Source organism: Amphiura filiformis, chromosome 5 (assembly GCF_039555335.1).
Source record: "Amphiura filiformis chromosome 5, Afil_fr2py, whole genome shotgun sequence".
In the NCBI taxonomy this organism is placed as follows: Eukaryota; Metazoa; Echinodermata; class Ophiuroidea; order Amphilepidida; family Amphiuridae; genus Amphiura; species Amphiura filiformis.
Window position 1 is genome coordinate 19038077 of NC_092632.1, and position 21172 is coordinate 19059248.

The following is a 21172-nucleotide window of genomic DNA, read 5'->3' on the forward strand; positions in this document are numbered from 1 at the left end:
CATTGCAAAAGCTTTCCAGCGCGTTGCTAGAAAAGCGTGAGAAACAAAAATGCACATTGTGCACATGCGTTTGCAGGGAGAACCTCGTTTTGTTAGCAAGATGGCAGATCTGTGCAAAGGGCGAATAGAAACTGTAATGGAAACCCAGCTTTTGTTAGATTTCCATTATATTGTAGCATATTCAGTGAGCAATGATGAAAACAAATGCAAATTGAGTGTAGTCAACAGATGACTCATTTATACCACATTTAAAAAAAATGCATTTTATAGCAAGTACCTTATTTAGTTTATAAACATTATGCTTCCCAATATGTGTGTGAAACAAAGTGCAATCAAACTAGAAAGTGTTGATAAAGTAATTGATCATATTAGTGCTCATTGCCAGAACATGCTGAAATGATTCCTAAGTGGGAAAAGGTAATGTGAATATTGCCAAAGTGCTGTGTGGATGAAATTACATTAAGTCATATGCACAAGTCAAATGAGAATTTAATAGCAAAAAGGTAATGTGTACTTTGTAATATAATCAATTACAATCTATAACACTTATGCATTAGTGAACTAGTTCAAATCAAGCAGTTTGATGATACTCTTCTTCTTCTTTTTTCATAGCCACATGTTTTTAAGATTATGCGTGCTTTTTTTTTAAAGAGATCATTTATTTGTAATGAAAACAAATAAATTCAATCTAATAACAGAAGCGCAGATGATTTATTGATACATATCAAACATAAACAGCAAAACAGTGGTATTGGTCGGTTGCGTGACTTGGAATTAATCCCAGCCAGTGGAGCTAGGGTCATCATCATCATCATCATGGACTTCACATGTAAAACTGTCAACGTGATTGAGCAGCTAACCTTTAGATGTAAACAGGGATGATTTATAGATGAGATTGAACCCAAGAAGTCAGACTGATATATATTTATTGCTTGGCTGACTGTGTGTGCTTCACTGCCATCCTCCTGCTCCTCTATCTATCCTCATAAAGATTGCAATGGCAGTCAAATGAACTACATCACTTCAACTAACTCCCGTTTATTTATAGACAATTCTCTATGTTGCATTAAAATGCTGCAGAGGTCTGGAGGCAAAGTAAATTTGTCATATTGATTCCATAAAAATTGTAAAAGCGATTCCAAAATAGATAGCTGTGGCATTATTTCAAAATAATACTGATCTAGGATACTTTTAATAGGCTAAACTGAGATGGTAAAAAGCTAAATGAAGTTCTAGATACATATATTTATATATTTTTCTTTAAAAAGTCAACAAATGAGGGGTGCACAATGGGGTTTTTTTAACATGGAAATCCTTCAAGAATCTTTAGAAATTGCATACATTATTGCTTAGTTTAACCATTTTTATCACATGGTTAATGAAAATTTAAAATCCTTGCATTATTTGTTTGAAAGGGAAAAAATGAAAAACAAATAGGTGAAGAAACTGCTCTTACTGATGATTAAGGCTTGCATAGTGTCATCAGCTGGAGACATCAAAGTACAAGAATGTATCACTTATTAGCATGAGTCAATGCCCTGTTTTCATAGGTAAACAGAAAGGATTATGAAATTGGTGTATACAGATGACAGTTGCATCTCCCCATTTTAGCATTTATTGTTTGCTCTACTCAGAAGAATATGCCTTTGGCTAAGATGTCTCAATATGTGATGGGGATCAGCTTAAATGGGAGGCAAAATCAATTATTTTAAGCTTTTCTATGCCATTAAGTTGTCAGTTTCAAATCACATGCTGTAAATTCCATCAAAACTGAAAGCTGAATTTGTGACATGCCAATGATCCCTTATCGTTCAAAAACAATGAAATTATAAACAGGATTTATTGCTACATTTGTATCTTGGAATTAAGTTTTATACCAAATTAAGACTTTGAATTATTAGTCCAATTTTATATTCGAATGATAGAATCGGTTATATATGCCAACTTTTTTATTCCTAACATTATCATCTCGACAAGAATAACAAGTGGATCAAAGTCTTGGCTTGCTACGTTAACGTTACATCATGCATCTTTCCTTATGACAGCTGCTATGCGGGAATGTACACAGGCAATTTATTGAACACATACAAAACATACCAGCGGCATCCTGCTTTGCCTGCCTCCTCAATTCAACCATGATATGACTGAGTGGAGTGTTTTGTAGAATATTTTCATGACGAAATTCCTTCACAAAATGAAAGGAGTCCCCAAGTCAACAGCAATAAAAATTGTCTGCCGACCGACCCCATTGCTTAACAAAGTGACTATGCAGGCTATTATGTTTCTTTCTTGAATTAAAGGTACTAGATGCAAAAAGCAGTATATCTCTATTTATCCATTTGAGATATATGCAAATATAACAGGTCAAATATAAGCAGAATACCGACAAAAATATGACTATGCTACATTTAATCATAGTTTGAGAAAATATTTTAAAGTATGGTGTTAATTTAGAGCTAGCTTGATAGGGCAAATTTTGGTGACCTTAATGTAACAAGTTTCAAACTTACATATCTTGGCTTTTGCATCCAAATGCACAAGAGTGTAAAAATATTGGAAATTTGAAGGAATAGCATGGAGTGACGTATATGTCTGAAATTCTTGTTTGGTATTTTTTTTCATATGCAAACGTTACAATAAAGGGAAAAACAACAGTGTCTGTACATACAAAATCCTCCAACATTTTCCCTACCTTCAACGAAATACTTGCTGAGATGTTCCAGATTTGAATTAATTACTTTGTAGGCTTTAAAATCAAACCAAATATATTAGGGTTGCTCCTTGCTTCATCTTCAAAGGTGAACATTTCCTCCAGAAATTCCTTGTTTTTTATTGAATTTTGCTGCCATATTTAATGGACTATGTCTTCTATAATGTCATTTTGTGGGAGCAGGTCACATATACACTTCTCCTTTATGCTGATAAAAAAAAAAAAAATTTTCTTGCTTTTGCACTTCACCATGTTATTCACCTTACAATGTAAGTGGCTCCCCTCCCATGGGATAATATTTCAGTGTATTCGGTATGAAAAATTCACAACATCTTCTTGGCACATTATATTGGGTGTTATAAATGATATTACAATGTTTTCTCAGACAAGGGCATTGTCACATGCACAAGTAATATTAGCTATAGAGGTATTCTTATCATGATATATCATATCTTGTCAAATACACTGATAAAGCAAACTTGCGATCTGACTGTATTAGCTCTAAGTTTCCCAGCGATGTGTCAAATGATAACGAAATAGGCCAGAGTATGTTGCTTCATAAATAGATTGAGATCTCTCATTTCAGAGGCCTGTTAGGTAATTTCATCTGTCCATGTATAATTGTTGTAGGGTTGACACTTATGCAGGTGCTTTGAAGGCACATTAAGGCAGTAGCACTAGCAAGAGTTTTCTACTAGCCAAATTTCCACTGCCATTGCCAAAGAAGACACACAGTATCACAAGTTATGTTGTTTAGTCTCATTTTACAAAACAAAAAAGTTGGGATTTTATTTTGAATTTTATTCAACTAATTGAAAAAAAAAACATAGAAAATAAAGACATATATATAATGTATCATAAAAGGAGCAATTATGAATTGTTTATCAAAAAATGTCAGCATTGGTTGATTGGGTTGACACTTGCATTGCATAACTTGAGATTTTATTTTTCCTAAAATTCTGTCAAAAAGGTTGCTCTCAAAAAATGTTCACACAATTATAGAGATTAAAATAATAGCATTATATTATTGCATGATATTTCGGTCAAAAATTTGATAAAATAGACGCAAACACAAATGGGGACAGACAAATAGTTACTTGTAGACATTTCCTTAGTGGCTCAACTTAAAGCACTCAACAGCACAGAAAAGTACACACAGAAAGATGGAAAGCAAGTTTGTTCTCTGCCCACACTGGCCAGAGACTCTAGCCAACAAAATATAAGCATGAAAAATAAAATGTCAAAAAGTGCAGGTCAAATCACCCAATTGATTTACAATAAAAGTTATATGTAACATTTTCAAAAGTGCAGGTCATGAAAAATAATAAAAAAAAAAAGTCATAAAGTATGTGAAGTTTTGGATAGGTGCTCAAAATAAAAAGTCCTAAAGTATGTGAAGTTTTGGATAGGTGCTCAAAGTGCTTACTATTATAATACAGAGTGAATAGTGATAATATATATTTCTTTTCATAAGAACTAAGAGTGAGCAGAGAATAAGTGGGCAGAGTAGACAGTATCGATGATTCTTCTCCTCAATTGTAGCTATTACTATTTTTTTTATATTACTATGATATTTTCCATATTGATGTTACAGAGCCAACGATTTGAGACTGCAGAGAATGGCTCATTGATAATACACAATGTTCAGGTGAAGGATGGTGGGGTGTATGTTTGTAAAGCATCCAACATAGCCGGCGACAAGATGGCACATGCTACATTTCTTGTTGATGGTAGGTTGAAATAGGTCTTGTTGCCTGTGAAATCATTCTGGAGGCCTTGATATTGTGAATTTGTTTAAAGTATGATGGAATTATATACAAGTTATAATGATGGGGAATGCAAAGGTACATTTCAAGATGAGGTACAATTTTGACAAAATGAAGGGACTTGTTGAGGAGAATTGACAAAATAAATTCACACTACTACAATTAATCTTTTTTGGCATAGGATTTTGCAAAAACAATTGCATAATCTGAGAGTCAAATGGGTGAGGGTTTATGATGAAAGATAATATGTATGTTGTTTTTTCATGTAGCTCTCAATTTGCATGCTAGCTCCTCACAGAAAGTGTGCTACCCAAGCTCCCCAAAAACTCATACCAAAGAATATGAAATTAATGAATGTTGTAGTCTGTCACCTTTGTTTGTTATTTGAAACTTTTCATTCTTGTTTTCAGTACTTAAGTATTTATTGTTTCTTTTCCCTTATGTAGTTGTTCTGAAATTCACGCCAGACCCAATCGGTAAGACCTTCGAAAAAGATGTTGAAGAAAAGCTTACATGTAATGCCCAGGCCTCAACTACTCCCAAAGTGCAGTGGTTCAAAAGAAATGGGGACTCTTTCACAGCTATCACACAATCACATATCGAGATGGCGAATGGATCAATAATCTTCAAACCAGCCATGAAGAGTGATGCAGGCTATTATACTTGTGTGGCAACTGCTGGGACAGAGATTATCAATGCAACTGTCAAAGTGGATGTGTTTGGTAAGAAGTGAATTGTGATGGTCAGCTAAAGTAGGCTTTTCCATTTAAAATCCATACTACTCCATAAAATCAAATATTCCCAACATTTTCAGCCTGTTTAGGGGGTAAGGTGTATCGGTGGTGGGAGGGGATCGCAATTTTATTGATGCCGACTTTTGGACAATTTTGGCTCCCCCTTCCTAAGAAAATGATAGCCCCTTACTCCTTTGAACCATCAAACCCTTGAACTTGAGCCATTTAGATGAAGAATTGGAGGTATTTGATAAAGATGTTTCCCCTTCTTTTAATAGCCTTATCTAGACAAGGACACGATAAAGGATATGGTATCTAGGTACCATTTCCAACCCTGTAAACTTGAGTCATTTTAGATGGAGAATTAGACAGATATTATGTCTCAACTTTTTTAATTATCAGTTATTAGGGATCCAAAGAGGTTTTGTATGTTGTGTAGGAGTAGATCTTGGTACTAGCATGGGGTCCACACAGTGAAATGTGATGCTACAAACATGCTTGGCAGCAACCTAAATTCCAGCATACAGCCTATGTTTATTAATGTAACACAACAAATTTTCACACTCTGTTTATTTTCACTTCTTCGTAAACTGAAAAAACACCACAGAATGTGACATTATTAGATGTGATCTGCATGTCAGTCTGTACACAAATTACTTCAAGATTGATTAACTTTCAAAAACTGTTACTTTGCTTGAGGCCATTGAAGTATGAAAAATTAAGCAATCCAAAATAACAACTTGTGCTCTGTGGAAAAAGAAGGCAAGATTTGATAGTACAGTTCATGTGGTGAGAGTTCACATATAGTTGAGCCTCAACATTCAATGTTTGTCTTTCAAGTGTATATTTACTATACTTCACAATGGTACTGGTGAGATCCATTTCAATTTGTCAGTGGACTCATGCTGATACTATATAGAACTTCTTTAATGCCCGGAAAATTGCATTTTTATTGGGCAATTGATGTGATGTGTGAATCATCTTGATGAAGACAAATTGATAATGTTAGTAGATGTAGAATAAATCATAGTGTAGACAATGTAGATTTACAGATATGTCACCATCGCCAATAAGAATGTGCATAAATCTTTGATTTTCTAAAGATTTCGCATGTTCCTATTGGGGCTGATTTGATTAAAAGATAAAGTCATTCAATTTTGGAAAGAATTTGATACTTAAGGTTTATCAAAATAACTGTAATTTATGGGTATGTACGCCATCAACACATGCTAACTGGTAAGAAGGCAGGGCTTAATGATGTTGCCGACTGTCGGTCTGGTTGCCTTACCAACCAATCATTAGGCCTACATACTATGCGCTTACTAAATGTCACTTAAATATATGTATAGGAATTGTTGTCTAACAGACACAACAAGCATCCAGGGTTCTGTTCTGGTTCAAGCGTGTTTTCACTTGGAATGATGACCCATAACACAAACAACCAAAACAAGTGCTCTAACATTATGAGTGAAATACAAAGTTCAAACACATTGTGTTGTTGTGTTGACAGCAGGAGCAAAACAGTCATTTTTAATCCCGTCATTTATTTCAAAGAAACTTGATGAGGCATAACCCATTAATTAAAGAATTGTCATATTTCTATAAAGTTTTGGTTCTTGTATCAAAAACAAAGTTTGTATTTGACTGTTATAAACCCATTTACTATAAAGTGGCTTAAAAAATAGAAGAAAGTGGTACATTCTATAAGTAGCTAACTGTGAAAGAGTATTACTCTAAAAGTAGATAGGGAAAAAAGGTCAATACAACTGGACAAGGAGTTCTTTTAGAGAATAAACGATAGGAATTTTTGTTCTTACTATCCTCTACCGTGTGATAGACGACAGGCAGGTCCAATATTTTCACTACGATAAAAAAATTGGACCTGCCTGTCGTCTATCACATGGTAGAGGATAGTAAGAACAAACATTCCTATCGTTTATTCTCATTCTTAGTCAGTTCAATATTATTTTTATAACTGTAAACTATTATTTTAAAGCAAAAACTAAGTTACCTTCATAAAAATACCCCTTATTATAAAATGAGCGAAACTTGTTTACAACTTCACATATTTTGTTGCACGTACTGCTAGCGCCGGCGTGTATCCCGCACTAATCTACGCATACAACGCGATACATATGTGTACCTCTACACGCGTGTTACGCGTTTTCAACACTCATAATGATGTGGGGGTCGTCTACTGCCTGATAGACGGCACCCGAAATCATGCGATTGTCCAGTCAGATTATGTGTCTATGAACTAGACCACTCCCACTGACTAAGAATCCTTGGTAATTTCTTTTAGACAACTGATAAAAGCTCACCATCACCTTTGATATACAGAAAGAGGGGAAGGATCAAGGGGTCAACCGAATTTCATTATTATTATGTCTCATGAATATGTTAATTGCATTTTGTCTATACACATTTCTAACCCCCAATTTCCTGTGTCTGTAATATTTCAGTGAAACCCAAGTTCACCATAGTCCCCAAGAATTCTACTGGTTATGAAGGATATTCACTGTACATAGATTGCCAAGCCAGAGGAGACCCTCCACCTGCTATCACATGGACTGCTATTACTCCTACCAAGCTTCCATCACACTTTATATCACACAAAAATGGTACTCTAATAGTGGACCAAGTTTTGTCAACAGATGGAGGACGGTATCAGTGTGTGGCTGGTAATAATGGTGGTCTTAACACCACAGAAATAGTTATAACTATCAAAAGTGAGTAAATTATAGTTTTTCTATGTTTGTCTCTATATTTGCCTATGTACATGAGGATGAAGTGCAAAATTATCTCTTTCCATAAATCTTACAATTTTTTATAAAATTGAATAAATCTTTCACAGACCAATGATATCCGGTCACTAAAGTGGGAATAATATGGCTTCATTTGATGCTTGTTATTTCAGAGGGAAGTCCACCTACGGCTAGTGCCTTCTCAAATGAGCTCATGACCCGCACAATCGCCATCGCTGTCGGTTGTGCTGCAGCCTACATCATCCTTGTCATTGGTCTCATGTGGTGGTGTCGTCACCGACGTCGTAAACAGAGACGTCTTATGAAAGAAGAAGAGAACATGGAGAAAGCCAATGGGACTCTTCCGAATGGAGAAGGCATGCCTCTAAATGAGTATCATGGTAGCAACCCAAGTGTGGCAAATAATACAGCGGCTGTGAATCCTAATTACAAGGCAGCTAGACGAGCTAGTTATGACAAGATGCAGTTCCCTAGGCATGACCTACAGTCTTTAGCTGTTATAGGTAAGTCACATATTACACTTGCTGGCAGAGAAGAATGGCACTTGTTAACATTTTTAGAGCGTACCACAGAATTAGAGAAGGAGAACCGGGACTCCCTATACCGCCACACACTATCGGGGCGTCAGCTGTGGGGAGAAATTTGGGGGTATTTGGGTCCTTGCCGACGTTGCGCAGAGACGAATGAAAACAATTCTGTGTCTCATTTGAAGCATCTTGGTACTCGCGTGCAGGTCGTATCAAGTGCGTCTCTCAAATGCGCCCTTCATCCATGTCGCACTTGCATGACAATGAATGCCTCAAGTGCATTCCGAGGGAAACCGAATACCCCCAATATTTGCTCCGTGCCTGTATCAAGATGCCTGGAAGCTAGTGTAGAGGTATTTTTTAGAATACTAATACACACAGCCAGCTACACGACTATTTGTTTTGGTGTCCCATATGTACTTGGCATTGTAGTCCATATTGTATAATAAGCTAGAGTATTACATTCATAAGCTTTAACTCAGCTCATTCACATATTGAACGAATCTTGTTTCTCAAAACAGCTAAAATAGCTCACCTTTGGGTAGCTTTTTGTCTGCAAATATTCTCTGATAAGTGAGGTCCTATGGGCCTTACAAAACAGTACTGTTAGACAATATGTAACATCAGCCAAGTTTAAAATTTTGTCTAATCTCATAATTATATTATACTTTCTTACCCATGCAGGTCATGGTGCCTTTGGTGAAGTGTTTTTAGCCAGAGCTGTTGGCATTCGAGATGGTGAAGAAGCTACCACAGTGATGGTGAAAGCTCTCCAGACACGAGATGAACACCAGCAGCTGGAATTCCGTCGTGAGATAGACATGCTCACCAAATTGAACCATGCCAATATAGTAAAGCTGCTGGGATTGTGTAGAGAAGCTGAACCTCAGCTTATGATCACTGAGTATCTAGATTGGGTAAGTTACATGAAGAGTAACAAATTTAAAGTGTTAAAGAAATCGGCTTCCTATTACAATAATCAATGTTTCATACTATTTTGTATATTTTGCATTGGATCTCTGTCAATACCCATTATATTAATATATTTTCTTATATATTTGATATTGCAGGGAGATTTAAAACAGTACTTGCGTGCCACTCGTGGAGAGAATGGCACCACTAGCAACCCACCACCTCTGACCCAATCCCAGAAGATTGACATCGTCAACCAAATAGCACAAGGAATGGAACATCTCTCCAACAACCGCTTTATTCATGCTGATCTTGCCGCTCGTAATTGCCTCCTAAGCCCTTCCATGGAGGTGAAAATTTCCTTAATGGGGACCAGCAAGGACCTTTATCGTGCCGAGTATCATGACTATCACCAATGCCTCATGCCGGTAAGATGGATGCCTTCTGAGGCTTTGTTTGATGATGATCTGTCCACCAAGAGTGATGTGTGGGCATTTGGGGTGTTGGTTTGGGAAGTCTTCTCTCAGGGTGAGTTGCCCTATAGCAGTCTGGATAACGACGCCTTCATGAAAGCCATGACCGATGGAGAGGCTTCCTTGGAAGCACCTGAAGGCATGCCAAAAGAAATTGAAGTCGTTCTGGCACGTTGCTGGGAGTTTAGTCCCAAGGACCGATGTTCTTTCTCCGATGTGGTTTTAGCTATGGCTGATGTATCCGCAGACAGTAGTGTTTAACGCCAGTATAAAGAACAATGACCAACTCATCTTATTTGCAGCAACTTAACGTGTCATCTTTTTACGTCGCGGACATGTGGGATGTAGCTGCAAGCTACGCAAAATGTGACATTACCAATAATGTGACAACATTAGAAAAGATTGCACTAAAACAAAGGATTCGACATAAAGCACTATTCTGGTGCAAAATGTTCTGTGCTGAAGGATACCAGCCATGAATTTGTGAACACACTCAATTAAAGATGCTGCAGAATATGTTATGCCAAAACTGAAACATTACTCAGCAGGCCTGCATTGTGTGAGTCGGTTGTGAATTGTGGACTGACTTTATGACTTTGAATGGATATGTTTAACCCTGTGTTAGAATGCAGATTATGGTGTTTCCCTTTGTTCACTTGACAATGGTAAACCATGGAAAACTATCATAATATACTAGCATGTGTCTTGAGTGTTCTTTATCTATATATGAACACGACAGTCATATCAATCTTATGGAGGATCATGTCTTCCAGAATTTTTTTCGCAGATCTTTTGTATTCCATGAACTTGTTGGAGTTTGGTCTGATATTATTGTTTATGTATGATATTTTGTGCTATGGAGTTAGTAGAACATTGTGTTCTACTACTTAGAACTTTCTGTGGTCCAAACTGAATTTGTGAAAGAAAATGTATTGCTTTGCTTTAATCCCCAGTTGTCCCTTGTCAAAACAAGCGGTATAGCATATGATAGTGTATGTGTCACAGTGTTTGCAATTGAACCAAATCTTATATTGTTTCAAAGAAGATGAGATGTATTTTAGTACTTATTTTATGTTCCTTTTGGGGATGGGATATATTCTCATGAGGTAAGATCAATATTATTCACAGAATGTTTTGGAGCCTCACATCAAATGTTATTTACTTTTCTTTTAATAACAGTAACTTTATAAACACTCAAATCAATCAAAATATGCTATGCCAAAAATTGAATAGACCTCTTCTTTTTTGTTTAATCTTGACATGTTTTGTATTGAGGTTGCTGCAAAGTGACTTTGTATTATACATTTGCAGTCATCTGTTGCATTCAAATTTGTTTATAAAGCAAATCGGCAAGGTTCACATGATTTTGAGCACAAATTAATACAAATTGTAGTACTTGTTTAGTCAGTTTAATTTTACTATGTACACCCACACGCTTGACTATTTATTATGCAAGAGAGAAACCAAAGTTTTTAAACATGATTTGAATATTGTATAAAGGCATGTGCTGTGTAATTTATCAAAATTTGTTGTTCGGTGTGAAGCTTATGAAGTTGCATCACCAGTATGAGGGTGTGTATGTGAAAATTAAGATTAAAATGTGAGGGAATAATTTTACATCAATTAAATTTATTTGTAAAAATGGAGTACTGTAATTTTGAGAGTACTAGCTGCTTGTTATATAAGCTGCACATAGCTACAAAATCACCAAAATAATATCAGGGTTCAGTGAAACCAAATGATCAAGAGAGTATGCGAAGTGTAAGTGTGTGTGAATATTTGTGAAATGTTGTATATGTACCTATAATAATTGATGGGCCATAGGCCTGCCTTGTACAGATTATGATTATAAATGTTGTATTATACATGTCATAGAAAGTCTAGTAGATTTTTAAATAGGTTGTTGTTCAGTCAGTCAGTTATTTTGTGAATCTAAAGGAAACTTTTCTACTTGTGACCCCAATAAAATGGTGCAGATTAGTACATTATGAGCTCTAAATGATCTCATCTGCAATGGCATAGATCAACGACCTCCAATTCAGCTATCATATCAGAAGTTGACCTCAAGACGTGGAGTATGAGTTTGTACCAAACACATGCAGAGTTCATTTTATGAATGTGCAAGCATATTGGGGTCAAATAACTGTGCCTGGCAGATGAGGTTATTTGAGAGCCTAGTGATAGGACTATCAAGAGCAGAATTAGAGCTTAGGATAGACCTCTAAATGGAATCTGTAAAAAGTGTTAAAATATTTGTGCAAAATAAATATAGAATACTGAAATGTGATATTTACCCAAAACTATGAATCGCAAGAAAAGTTTGCTGATCTGGTGACATCAGTATTAAGTTATACTTGACTATGATAGTCTACTAGATAAATATTGTATGTAGAAGTAATTGGCTGCTACATGAAGAACAAAATCAAATAAATTGTGTCAATTTGTGAATTTATAAATAAGAATTGGCATTCATTGAAGACTTTCATCTATTGAAATGATCTTATTCAGCGGTACTTTTGCCTGATTGTAAGTGTCATAAAGCTTTCAAGGCCAGTATGTAGTCACATGTTTTTGAGTATATTTTTCCGCTGCGAGAAACATAACATTTTTTGCTCTCCGCTGCCAATTTTGTTGTGGGCTTTCTTTTTCATTCCAACAGTTATCACTGTGGCAAATTTGTCCCGCAGCGGAAAACACTGCTGCAATGACAAAATGTCAAACTATATATTGGCCTTTATGCTCTGACCCAAAGCTAGAGATCCACTGTAATATTGATATCAATGGAGAGAGTAGGGCAAAGTGCATTTTAACTGTGATCTTATTTGGAAGTGAATCTTATGACAAAAGGGGTTTAATTTCTGAAAGACTTGCAGTATATCTTGAGTTGGTGTCCATACCTATCTCAAGTATCTAAATCCAACACCAAAATTATGATAGCTTCTGGTATTGGATACTGAGGTAGGTATGGCTATGTGATATTTGCATCCCAAAGATCTCACAAAAGTCTGCCACCTTAATTCAACATGTATTTTTTTTAAAAATAGACAGATCTATCCCTAGAATTTTCTAGATGACCTCATCATTTTTATGCAACTTTTATACATATTATATGAGTGTGACAGAATAAATGCTACTGACCATTTTTGTCAGTTGCTCTGCTGCCTTATTTTTTAAACTGATAAAACCATCCAAAAATTACAGCTATAATCCCATCTTTATGTTTAAACATAAGGCTGCAACTTCACAATTACACCATAGACCCATCCCTTATAGGGTCTATGATTACACTGTTTCCTGTAGAGTATCTTGATATTTCTATTGGCCTATAACTACCCACTAGGTGAACACATGGTAACTGGAAGACCGCATAGGCATGTACACTAAGGATTTGGTACTATATATGTGAGCATTTGAAGTGTACCCATGGATCACCCATAACTGAAAGAGATCGGTTGTGTAATTCCCTGTTATATTTGTTTTAGAATTGAAGTTAGATGATGATTAGTTTGGAGACTGGGGAGAGTAATGTGGTGATGTTGCAGCTTAAGTATGAATCGGACAGCCTGCTGCATATGTGGTGACTTAAAAATAAGTCTGGCAATTTTCCAGTTTTGTTCTTTTATATGAGGACCCATGGTAAGGTGGTGGTATAACTAAAATCAGTGCAAAGGATGGCTCTGTGGTTAGCCAAAGTCATGTTGGTGTAAATACAAATGTTTTACTATGCCAGATGAAAATCTTGTAGGATAAGGGTTAATCCTCAGCATTACGAATTCAGAGTTATTTACATGTGGTGGTGGAACTGTCTGATTTATACTGTGAAATCAGTTGCTGCTTTTAAAAGAGCTTAAATGATGTAAAGAATGTTGTATATGGATAATTGCTGTTGATAGTAGGATGCTGATTTAGTGCTTTCACTTTAATATAGGCCAGGAGCGGATGCAATTGTCGGAATTATTATGTGACAGTACAAACCATGGGTGGGTGTGTATGGGTATATCACTAGACAGTATTTGATTGTAAGAAAAGGTGTTTTTTCCCATGTTCATCATAAATGTATTATTGATTAATATTCCTTCCAAAGTTATGATTTTATTCCGTCGCACTTAATCCTGTTCCCGCATTACATCTCATTTGTATTTCTGTATGTGTGCCAAATTGGCATATGTGTTACACAAAAAAATGAATAAAAATCAGAAGTATTATGCAAATGAAAATGTGAAAATTTATGTATGAAATAGGATGTTGTAGCATCCAAAACAGATGCTGATTTTTCTCTCTCAGTTTTGTTGGCTGCAGGTTTGATGTATGAACTCACTGAGAAATATTTACTACATTTATTTATCTACGTACTTATTAAGCATTGCTTTACAACAATTTCAGCATTAATCCCCAAATTGTCACTCTGAGAGCTATTTTGTATGGAGCCAATCAAAGATATGGTAAGAATAGATGCTAGATCTTGGGGATTAAGCTTACAATTGCTGAGTGATCTTAAAGCTCTATTTTGATTGGTTATTTGGATAATTATATTTGAATAAACAAATCAGGGGCTCTCTAAGAAAGACAGTAGTACCCATGGAGTTAATATTTCTACAGCTGGTCACAAAGAACTACTTAATCAGACTATAATAGACCATGATGAGACTTCTAGCGACTTGGCATTAGACTATTATAAGTCACATTGAATACATGTACACACTATTCAAGACTTAAAATCTAATCCAATTGGGACTGCAAAATTCTAAGGTTCAGCCTAATGTTGCTACAAAAGTTCAAGGTGGTTTACAGGGATATGATTGTATGAAAATGAATGTGGAATGTTACAAACTATGACTTGGCCAAAATTTTAATGTGCATGAAAAATGCACTTGGTAGGGGTGAGGTATCCAAGTGAATTGTTCACAAAGTAGCAAGTGTCTTCGTCATATTTGTTCATTCCCTTGGAATGACATTTTTGGTTTTGATGAGGGACTGACATTTCAGAAATATCTTACAGTAAATATTTCTCAGTGGTTATTATGTCATATTGAAATTCAGTATTGTTTTATGAAACATATGATGTAATATGTTGAGAAAATAATGATGGCAATGTTTTATACTTTAATATATTGGTCAGTTGTTATAGCCTGTAAATTTCTTATAATTGTTTACTTAAAGTATTGTACACAACTCTAATTAATAATAATTGTTTACCTTGTGAAGGCTTAAATTATTTATTCAATTCATATCAAATTAATACAGACATAAAAATTGTGCTGCTTTTCCTTTTTGAGGTTTTAAAATGTTTAAACTAGTGCAAACAGAAAGAAATATACATTTAAATGTTAAGGTGTGGGTCCATAGTAAACTTAAAACAAAAAGATAATTATAAAGGTTTAGAAATTAATTAGTGGTTTGTGCCATCATTGCACTTTCATGGACCCCTCCAGCACTATGTTTGAAATTCTTGGACAACAAACTTGCAGAAAAAATGCCACTAACAGTATGTCATTTTTAAAATGGATGTGCCATATGCAGGATTTTTGTAAGTAAACTAATCTGTGTGATGGCATTTTTTATTCTTTTTTCTAGATGGTTTGTACAGACCAAATGTGATGTGGGATTGAACTCACAATGATTTATGATGCCTCGTAAGTCTAGAACCCACACCCATCATAACTCTTCTATAGAATTAAAGTATATGGTAACATTTGCTGCGGACCCCCTCAATGTTTTTTCAAAATTGTGATTTTTCAAGATTGTAATGTACTTTAGTAAACTTACATACCCTGCAAAAATCAAGGCTTTCTGTGCTGCAGTTGTGACAGAATCTCAGATTTTGATTAAACGGTGGAGTATATCCTTTAATTATTACAATCGAAATGTTTAGTCAAACGCACACGCTATGTTAATAATACTGTACAAATGTACATACATGGCATGCAGGAAGGTCTTATTTATGGAAAAGAAATACAATTCTATTTCTTATAGAAATGTTACAGCATTGCTTTAATATATTAAGAGTTATGTGTTTGTACTTATGATGGGTTCAAGGACTTACGACACATCATAACTATTAGTGAAATCAACCCGTGATAAAGCAAAATGAGTCGGTAGTTACTAAAACTGATTCCGAGATAAGTCCTGTTTCATTTTCTTCTTTGAATCATTTGCTGAAAAATAAATGTTCGATTTTCAGTGTATCGTAGCTGTTTAAGTGGGCTGAGGTATTTGATGAAAAAAGATGAAAATTGGTTTTTCTTAGGAAATGGCTCATTTTGCTATATCACATAACTATATCAAAAATGTGTTGTAGGTCAAATAAAAATTATAAATTATTTAAAAAAATGGATGTTTTATTGTTGACAATTTTCAAGAGTGTTTAGGCAGCAATTGTTTGAAGTATTACCTTACAAATAGTGCCATGTAAATTGATTCTTATTGAATTTTAAGCTATGGTTTCCTTGCATTGTGTTTCAAGTACTGAGTATTTTAAATTTGTTTATATAGTGTGCTTTTTTATTATTAATCATTATGATCCTATGGATAGCAAACTGCGTTCCTTTGACTCTAAAAAGCAAATCGGCCTCCAAATTCTAAAGGAAAATGAATCACAAGCGCCACGTGCCCATGCACATTTACGATCAGTCATTTACTTTCTACACTGGGGGAGTAGCTAATAGCCTAAAAACTTTATGTAGCCTATGTCAAAAAAATGTCTTACCTGAACTGCTTTATCAAGTTCTTTTTCACCATATTTTGTTGGAAATGTGGAATGAAATGTGCTGCACAGTTAAGTACCCCTACTATAATGCAATATATAATTGCTTGAGGGCAGATTGGATGCTGTATTGATCCTCAACATGTCTGTGTCACAATTGTCAAGAAAATTGCCCAAAGCAGTGTAATTATTTCCATGGGAAGGCAGATGATGATATTCAAAATCTGTTGAAGAATCATCCGCAGAAGCAGTCACTGTAACTGTACCCCCTCCCCCACACCATTAGTAATGACAGTAATTGAGAGTGCTTTTCAATTAGCGTTAACCTGGATTGCTAGTAAATCTTGGCCAGATGATAAGCATGCGTTGTGCTTTTGCATGCAGATTACCACCTTTGACTTGATTTGGCAATCTTCCTCCACAATTGATGACATAATGTTGTAAATAGCTGTAGGATACAGGTGTTTGAAATACTGTATACCGGCAAGTGGTTATTTTCATGTGCAGACATTTTTCGCTATTTCCAACACACAAGGCTTTTTTGTGTGTTGATATGTTCGTAAAATCTTGCATTATCAATGTTATCATAACAAAATTTCATATTTGTGTGTTGTTAAAAATTTTAACTCGAAAATAAAACCTTTGTGAAAATTACCGTCTATGCAGTAACTGTGTCACGTACAATACATCTTACCTGTAGCAACTGTGATTTAATGGAGCCAAATTCAAATTGGATTGAATAGGTCAGATGTATTTATACAATTTATGCTCGCAAAATTATCCAATATGATGACCCCAATGTGAATTTCACCATTGAGCCATTTTAGAATTTCATGGTGATCCCTAATGAGGCATAGATTTGACTTAATTTCACATGGCCTACAAATTCTTACATCTGCATTGTACTTATGTGGGGCAGCCTTTAGGTAAAGGTGGGTTGCTGTCAAATCAGAAAGGTGCATCTTTGCACTGCACTTCCCTGAGAGGGAGGAGTTATTGAGGTATTCCAGTTTAAATCCATACACCCCTTATGGAAGACATAACCTTAATCTTCCACACATGGAGTGTGAATTTCAAATGGGATTACCTGAATGGATGACACCATTTGAAATCTACACCCCCTGTATAAGAAGATTAAGTTCATATCTTCCATAGGGGTGTATGGATTTCAAATGGAATAGCCCATTTCATTCTTGACATAGCTCATTTTTACAAGAGTGTAGACATTTTGGCTGCTTTTGCTGTACTTCTGATTAACTAAATGCAAGGAATCCATGGCTACTACAACAAACTGCTGATGGACAGGTCATTTGTCCGTCCGTCTGTCAGTCTGTATACTTAGCTTTCACATCGGTGCAACAAATCATGGGTAGATAGATGCTAGTTATACTCTATAATCATCTCGTTGTCATGGTTACTATTGTCAAAGTAAAAAAATGTAGTGAAGAAGCTTTTGTAATAAATTATTTGAAAGTACTTGATATGGTCCTTGTGTTTCTTGGTGTCGATTGTTCATTCAGTAAGTTCGAAACATTTATTAAATTAATCTAATTCTGGATCTAGATTCACTTTGCTACGTTGCATCTGAAACCATAAGACTTCATTAGGCATCCGATTGATGGTGGTGCGAGAGATGATGGGTACACAATGTAGCAAATCTTGTTTGTTTGAGATCAATTTAAACTATGTTCTTGTTACTGTGTATTTTCTGATCCATATAATTTCCCCCTTAAAGAATTTTATAGCATTCAGTTACTTTGAGATTCCAGTTCCCAAAAATTTATTGCAGGGATGTTGGGGGTGTATATTAAAATGCCTGATATTGCTGAAACCTTACGTTAGGAGGAAGTACCCTAAAAACACCCAACAAAAGTTTTTAAAAGCATATCTCAGATTATTTGTGGCATGTTCATATCATGTTGCATATCAATGGACAGCAATTTATTCCCCTTTACAATGACACCATATTTGAAACAATCACCTTTTTTACGGCTGAGTACACATCTTGTGAATGTAGTTGGGTCTCAAACAGAATGTGCGAAATTGGCCATTCTGTGCTCAAACAATACTAGTCACTATCCTCAATAGTGGGTGGAAAAAAACATACGCAGCCACAACAGTCTGGCACCTCATATACTGCTCACCAGCCTAGTCACACATTGCTGTGGGATGGCATTTCATTCTTCAACCAGGATTCATCGTAAGTCATTCAACATGGTTGCACTGGCTATTCTGGCACACGCAGCACGACCAAGCTGGTCCCACAAGTGTTCAATCGGGTTGAGGTCCCATATTGCAAAGATATGGGATTGCAGCTTGTTGCACAGAATAATGGTCAATTTGGCACATTCACAAGACGTGTACTCAGCCATGAAAATGTGATTGTTTCAAAAGTGGTGTCATTGTAAAGCGGAAGAAATTTGCTGTTTATTGATATGCAACATGATATGGAGATGTCACAAATGATCTTGAGATATAGAAGCTTTGCATTATTTGTCTAAAACAACATTTTTCTGCCGACTTCAACAACACTTGAAAAAGCCAGAAGTCTTCTAGTGAAACTGTCAGCATAAAATCCAAAGTTTTCCTTTGGTTTTGGTAATTTAGGATTGAAATTGGAAGATATTAAAATCCAAAGCAAATTTGGAAAAACAAAAATTGATTTCCATGTTGTGCTGAACCTCTTGGGATTTGGTTTTGGCATAGATTTTAATAACCAAATCCCAAGAGGTTCAGCACAACTTGGAAATCAATTTTTATTTTTCCAAATTTGCCTTGGATTTTAATATCTTCCAATTTCAATCCTAAATTTATTGAGAAAATCGTTACATCTAAAACTCTTCACCTTCCTTTTAAGGAAATTTTTTTTTTAAATATTGAAGTGAAAGAAATTAATTATCTACCATCAAAAACACAATGAAAAGAAACTAACAAACATTTCATTTCTCCAATCGTGTGGAAAGTACTTTATTGGAAAACATGATAAAAATTTTCAAGAGAAATGGGAGCTGCAGACCTGTTTGAAAAAGAACATGTAAGCAAGCATGTCCAACCTAATTAGTGTCTCCCAAATTATTTTCCTAACTGTTAATGGTTTGAAGGTTCTTGTTTCGCACGCGTCACGCCATGGTCAGTTCACCCGAATTAACACGAGCTAGGCCTATCATCACGCATTGGTTGTAGACGAACTGGCTTTATAATTTGCTCTTTATTGATATATTATAAAGATAATTCATTTAAAAAAAAAGTTAGGTAAAGTAATTTAAAGAACAAAAACAGGGTGAATAAACGAACCAAAAACAGGGGGAATAAACAAAACAAAAACAGGGTAAGTAGGGCCTAGTATTAAGTTTTTGTGGGGCGTATGGAGTTGGACGTTTGTGTATGTATTGCTATTACTTTCGAGGACTTTGAGCATGATGACATAACAAGGACCTCAATGTATGATAACGAGGACCTAGACATGATCTGAGATTCTCCGATCGTCGGTCCTCTGAAAACATCGTAAACGGGGTCACCACTGTGGCCCGGGTTCAATTCCCCGCGGCGCCACATGTGAGTTTGGTTGCCGATCCATGCTCGCCCTCGCAGGTTTTTCTCCGGGTGCTCCGGTTTTCCTCCTGCATCTAAAATCGGACCTCTTCCCATATCCCTGTCCCGTCATATCCGGATGGCGTCCCTTAAATTTAGTAGCCTCTGAGCACTATTGGGATTAGCCTGGCTTCGGCCGAATGTTATAAATAAAAAAATAAATAAATAAATAAATAAAAGGTGGTACTTGGTAGTTAATAATCCTGTGGCTATTCACATGTTCATACTGAGAATGTTTGTCAAGTAGGATCCCATCATCCAGCCAAGTAGCAACTGTCCATAATGTTATTTCCGAATGCCACATCCATCAAAATCAAACCTCGTAATAAATTCTTACTATGTGACATACCAATCAGGAGTTAATTGGGATTCCAGGTAAAAACCACATGTGTCTGCTCACGGTCAAAAATTTTTATTGCATGAGGCGAAAGGGCTTTGGTAGTAGGTTACAAAAGTCACATCAACAATTCCTCCGAGCTTGTTGCCATAGCAACGGCAGATTTTATGATTTTAGTGGTTTTTGCTTATTTTGGGGTGAAAATAAGAGAAAATATACACTTTTCTGAATTGCTCTTGACTTAAAATTTGAGGTCACATCAAAAAAGCAACCTTATCACCATGAAGTACCAACTTTGCACTTTTCCCAGGTGTAAAAAATATTTCAATAATATTTCCCTATGTGCAATTTTAGGGATGGGCAACATTGACAATTTAGCACTTTTGAAAAAAATTACATTTTTACCCTATCTTTGAAGTCAAAAAACTAATTTTGCTTGAGCACTCAGAATTATTTTCTCTTTGATGGTACTTGAGCAGACATTGCCCCTTCCAAATCTGGTGAAAAAACTCTGGGGCTATTTGTCCTGTAAAGCCAGTGTTGCCAGAAAGTTTGCCAATTTTCAAAAAATGCATTTTTCAAATAATGCATTTTCTACATATTTACTCATATAACTTTTTATACGGCCAACTTAATTGAAATATTGACCCTTTA

The 21172-nt window shown here is 35.6% G+C and overlaps 2 protein-coding genes across 2 annotated transcripts in view; both read left to right on the forward strand.

Annotated features, from left to right (window-relative positions):
* Positions 1-12919, forward strand: part of LOC140152757 (inactive tyrosine-protein kinase 7-like) — a 101722-nt gene extending 88803 nt beyond the window's left edge. Inside the window, exons 8-13 of the mRNA XM_072175242.1 lie at positions 4305-4440; positions 4923-5198; positions 7673-7939; positions 8128-8478; positions 9187-9419; positions 9573-12919. Coding sequence (XP_072031343.1) covers positions 4305-4440; positions 4923-5198; positions 7673-7939; positions 8128-8478; positions 9187-9419; positions 9573-10148 — 1839 coding nt within the window. The 3' untranslated portion in view covers positions 10149-12919. The remainder of the gene's footprint in view (positions 1-4304; positions 4441-4922; positions 5199-7672; positions 7940-8127; positions 8479-9186; positions 9420-9572) is intronic.
* The window catches only part of LOC140152762 (cartilage intermediate layer protein 2-like), a 273597-nt gene that overhangs the window by 126115 nt on the left and 126310 nt on the right, over positions 1-21172 (forward strand). The window lies entirely within an intron of this gene.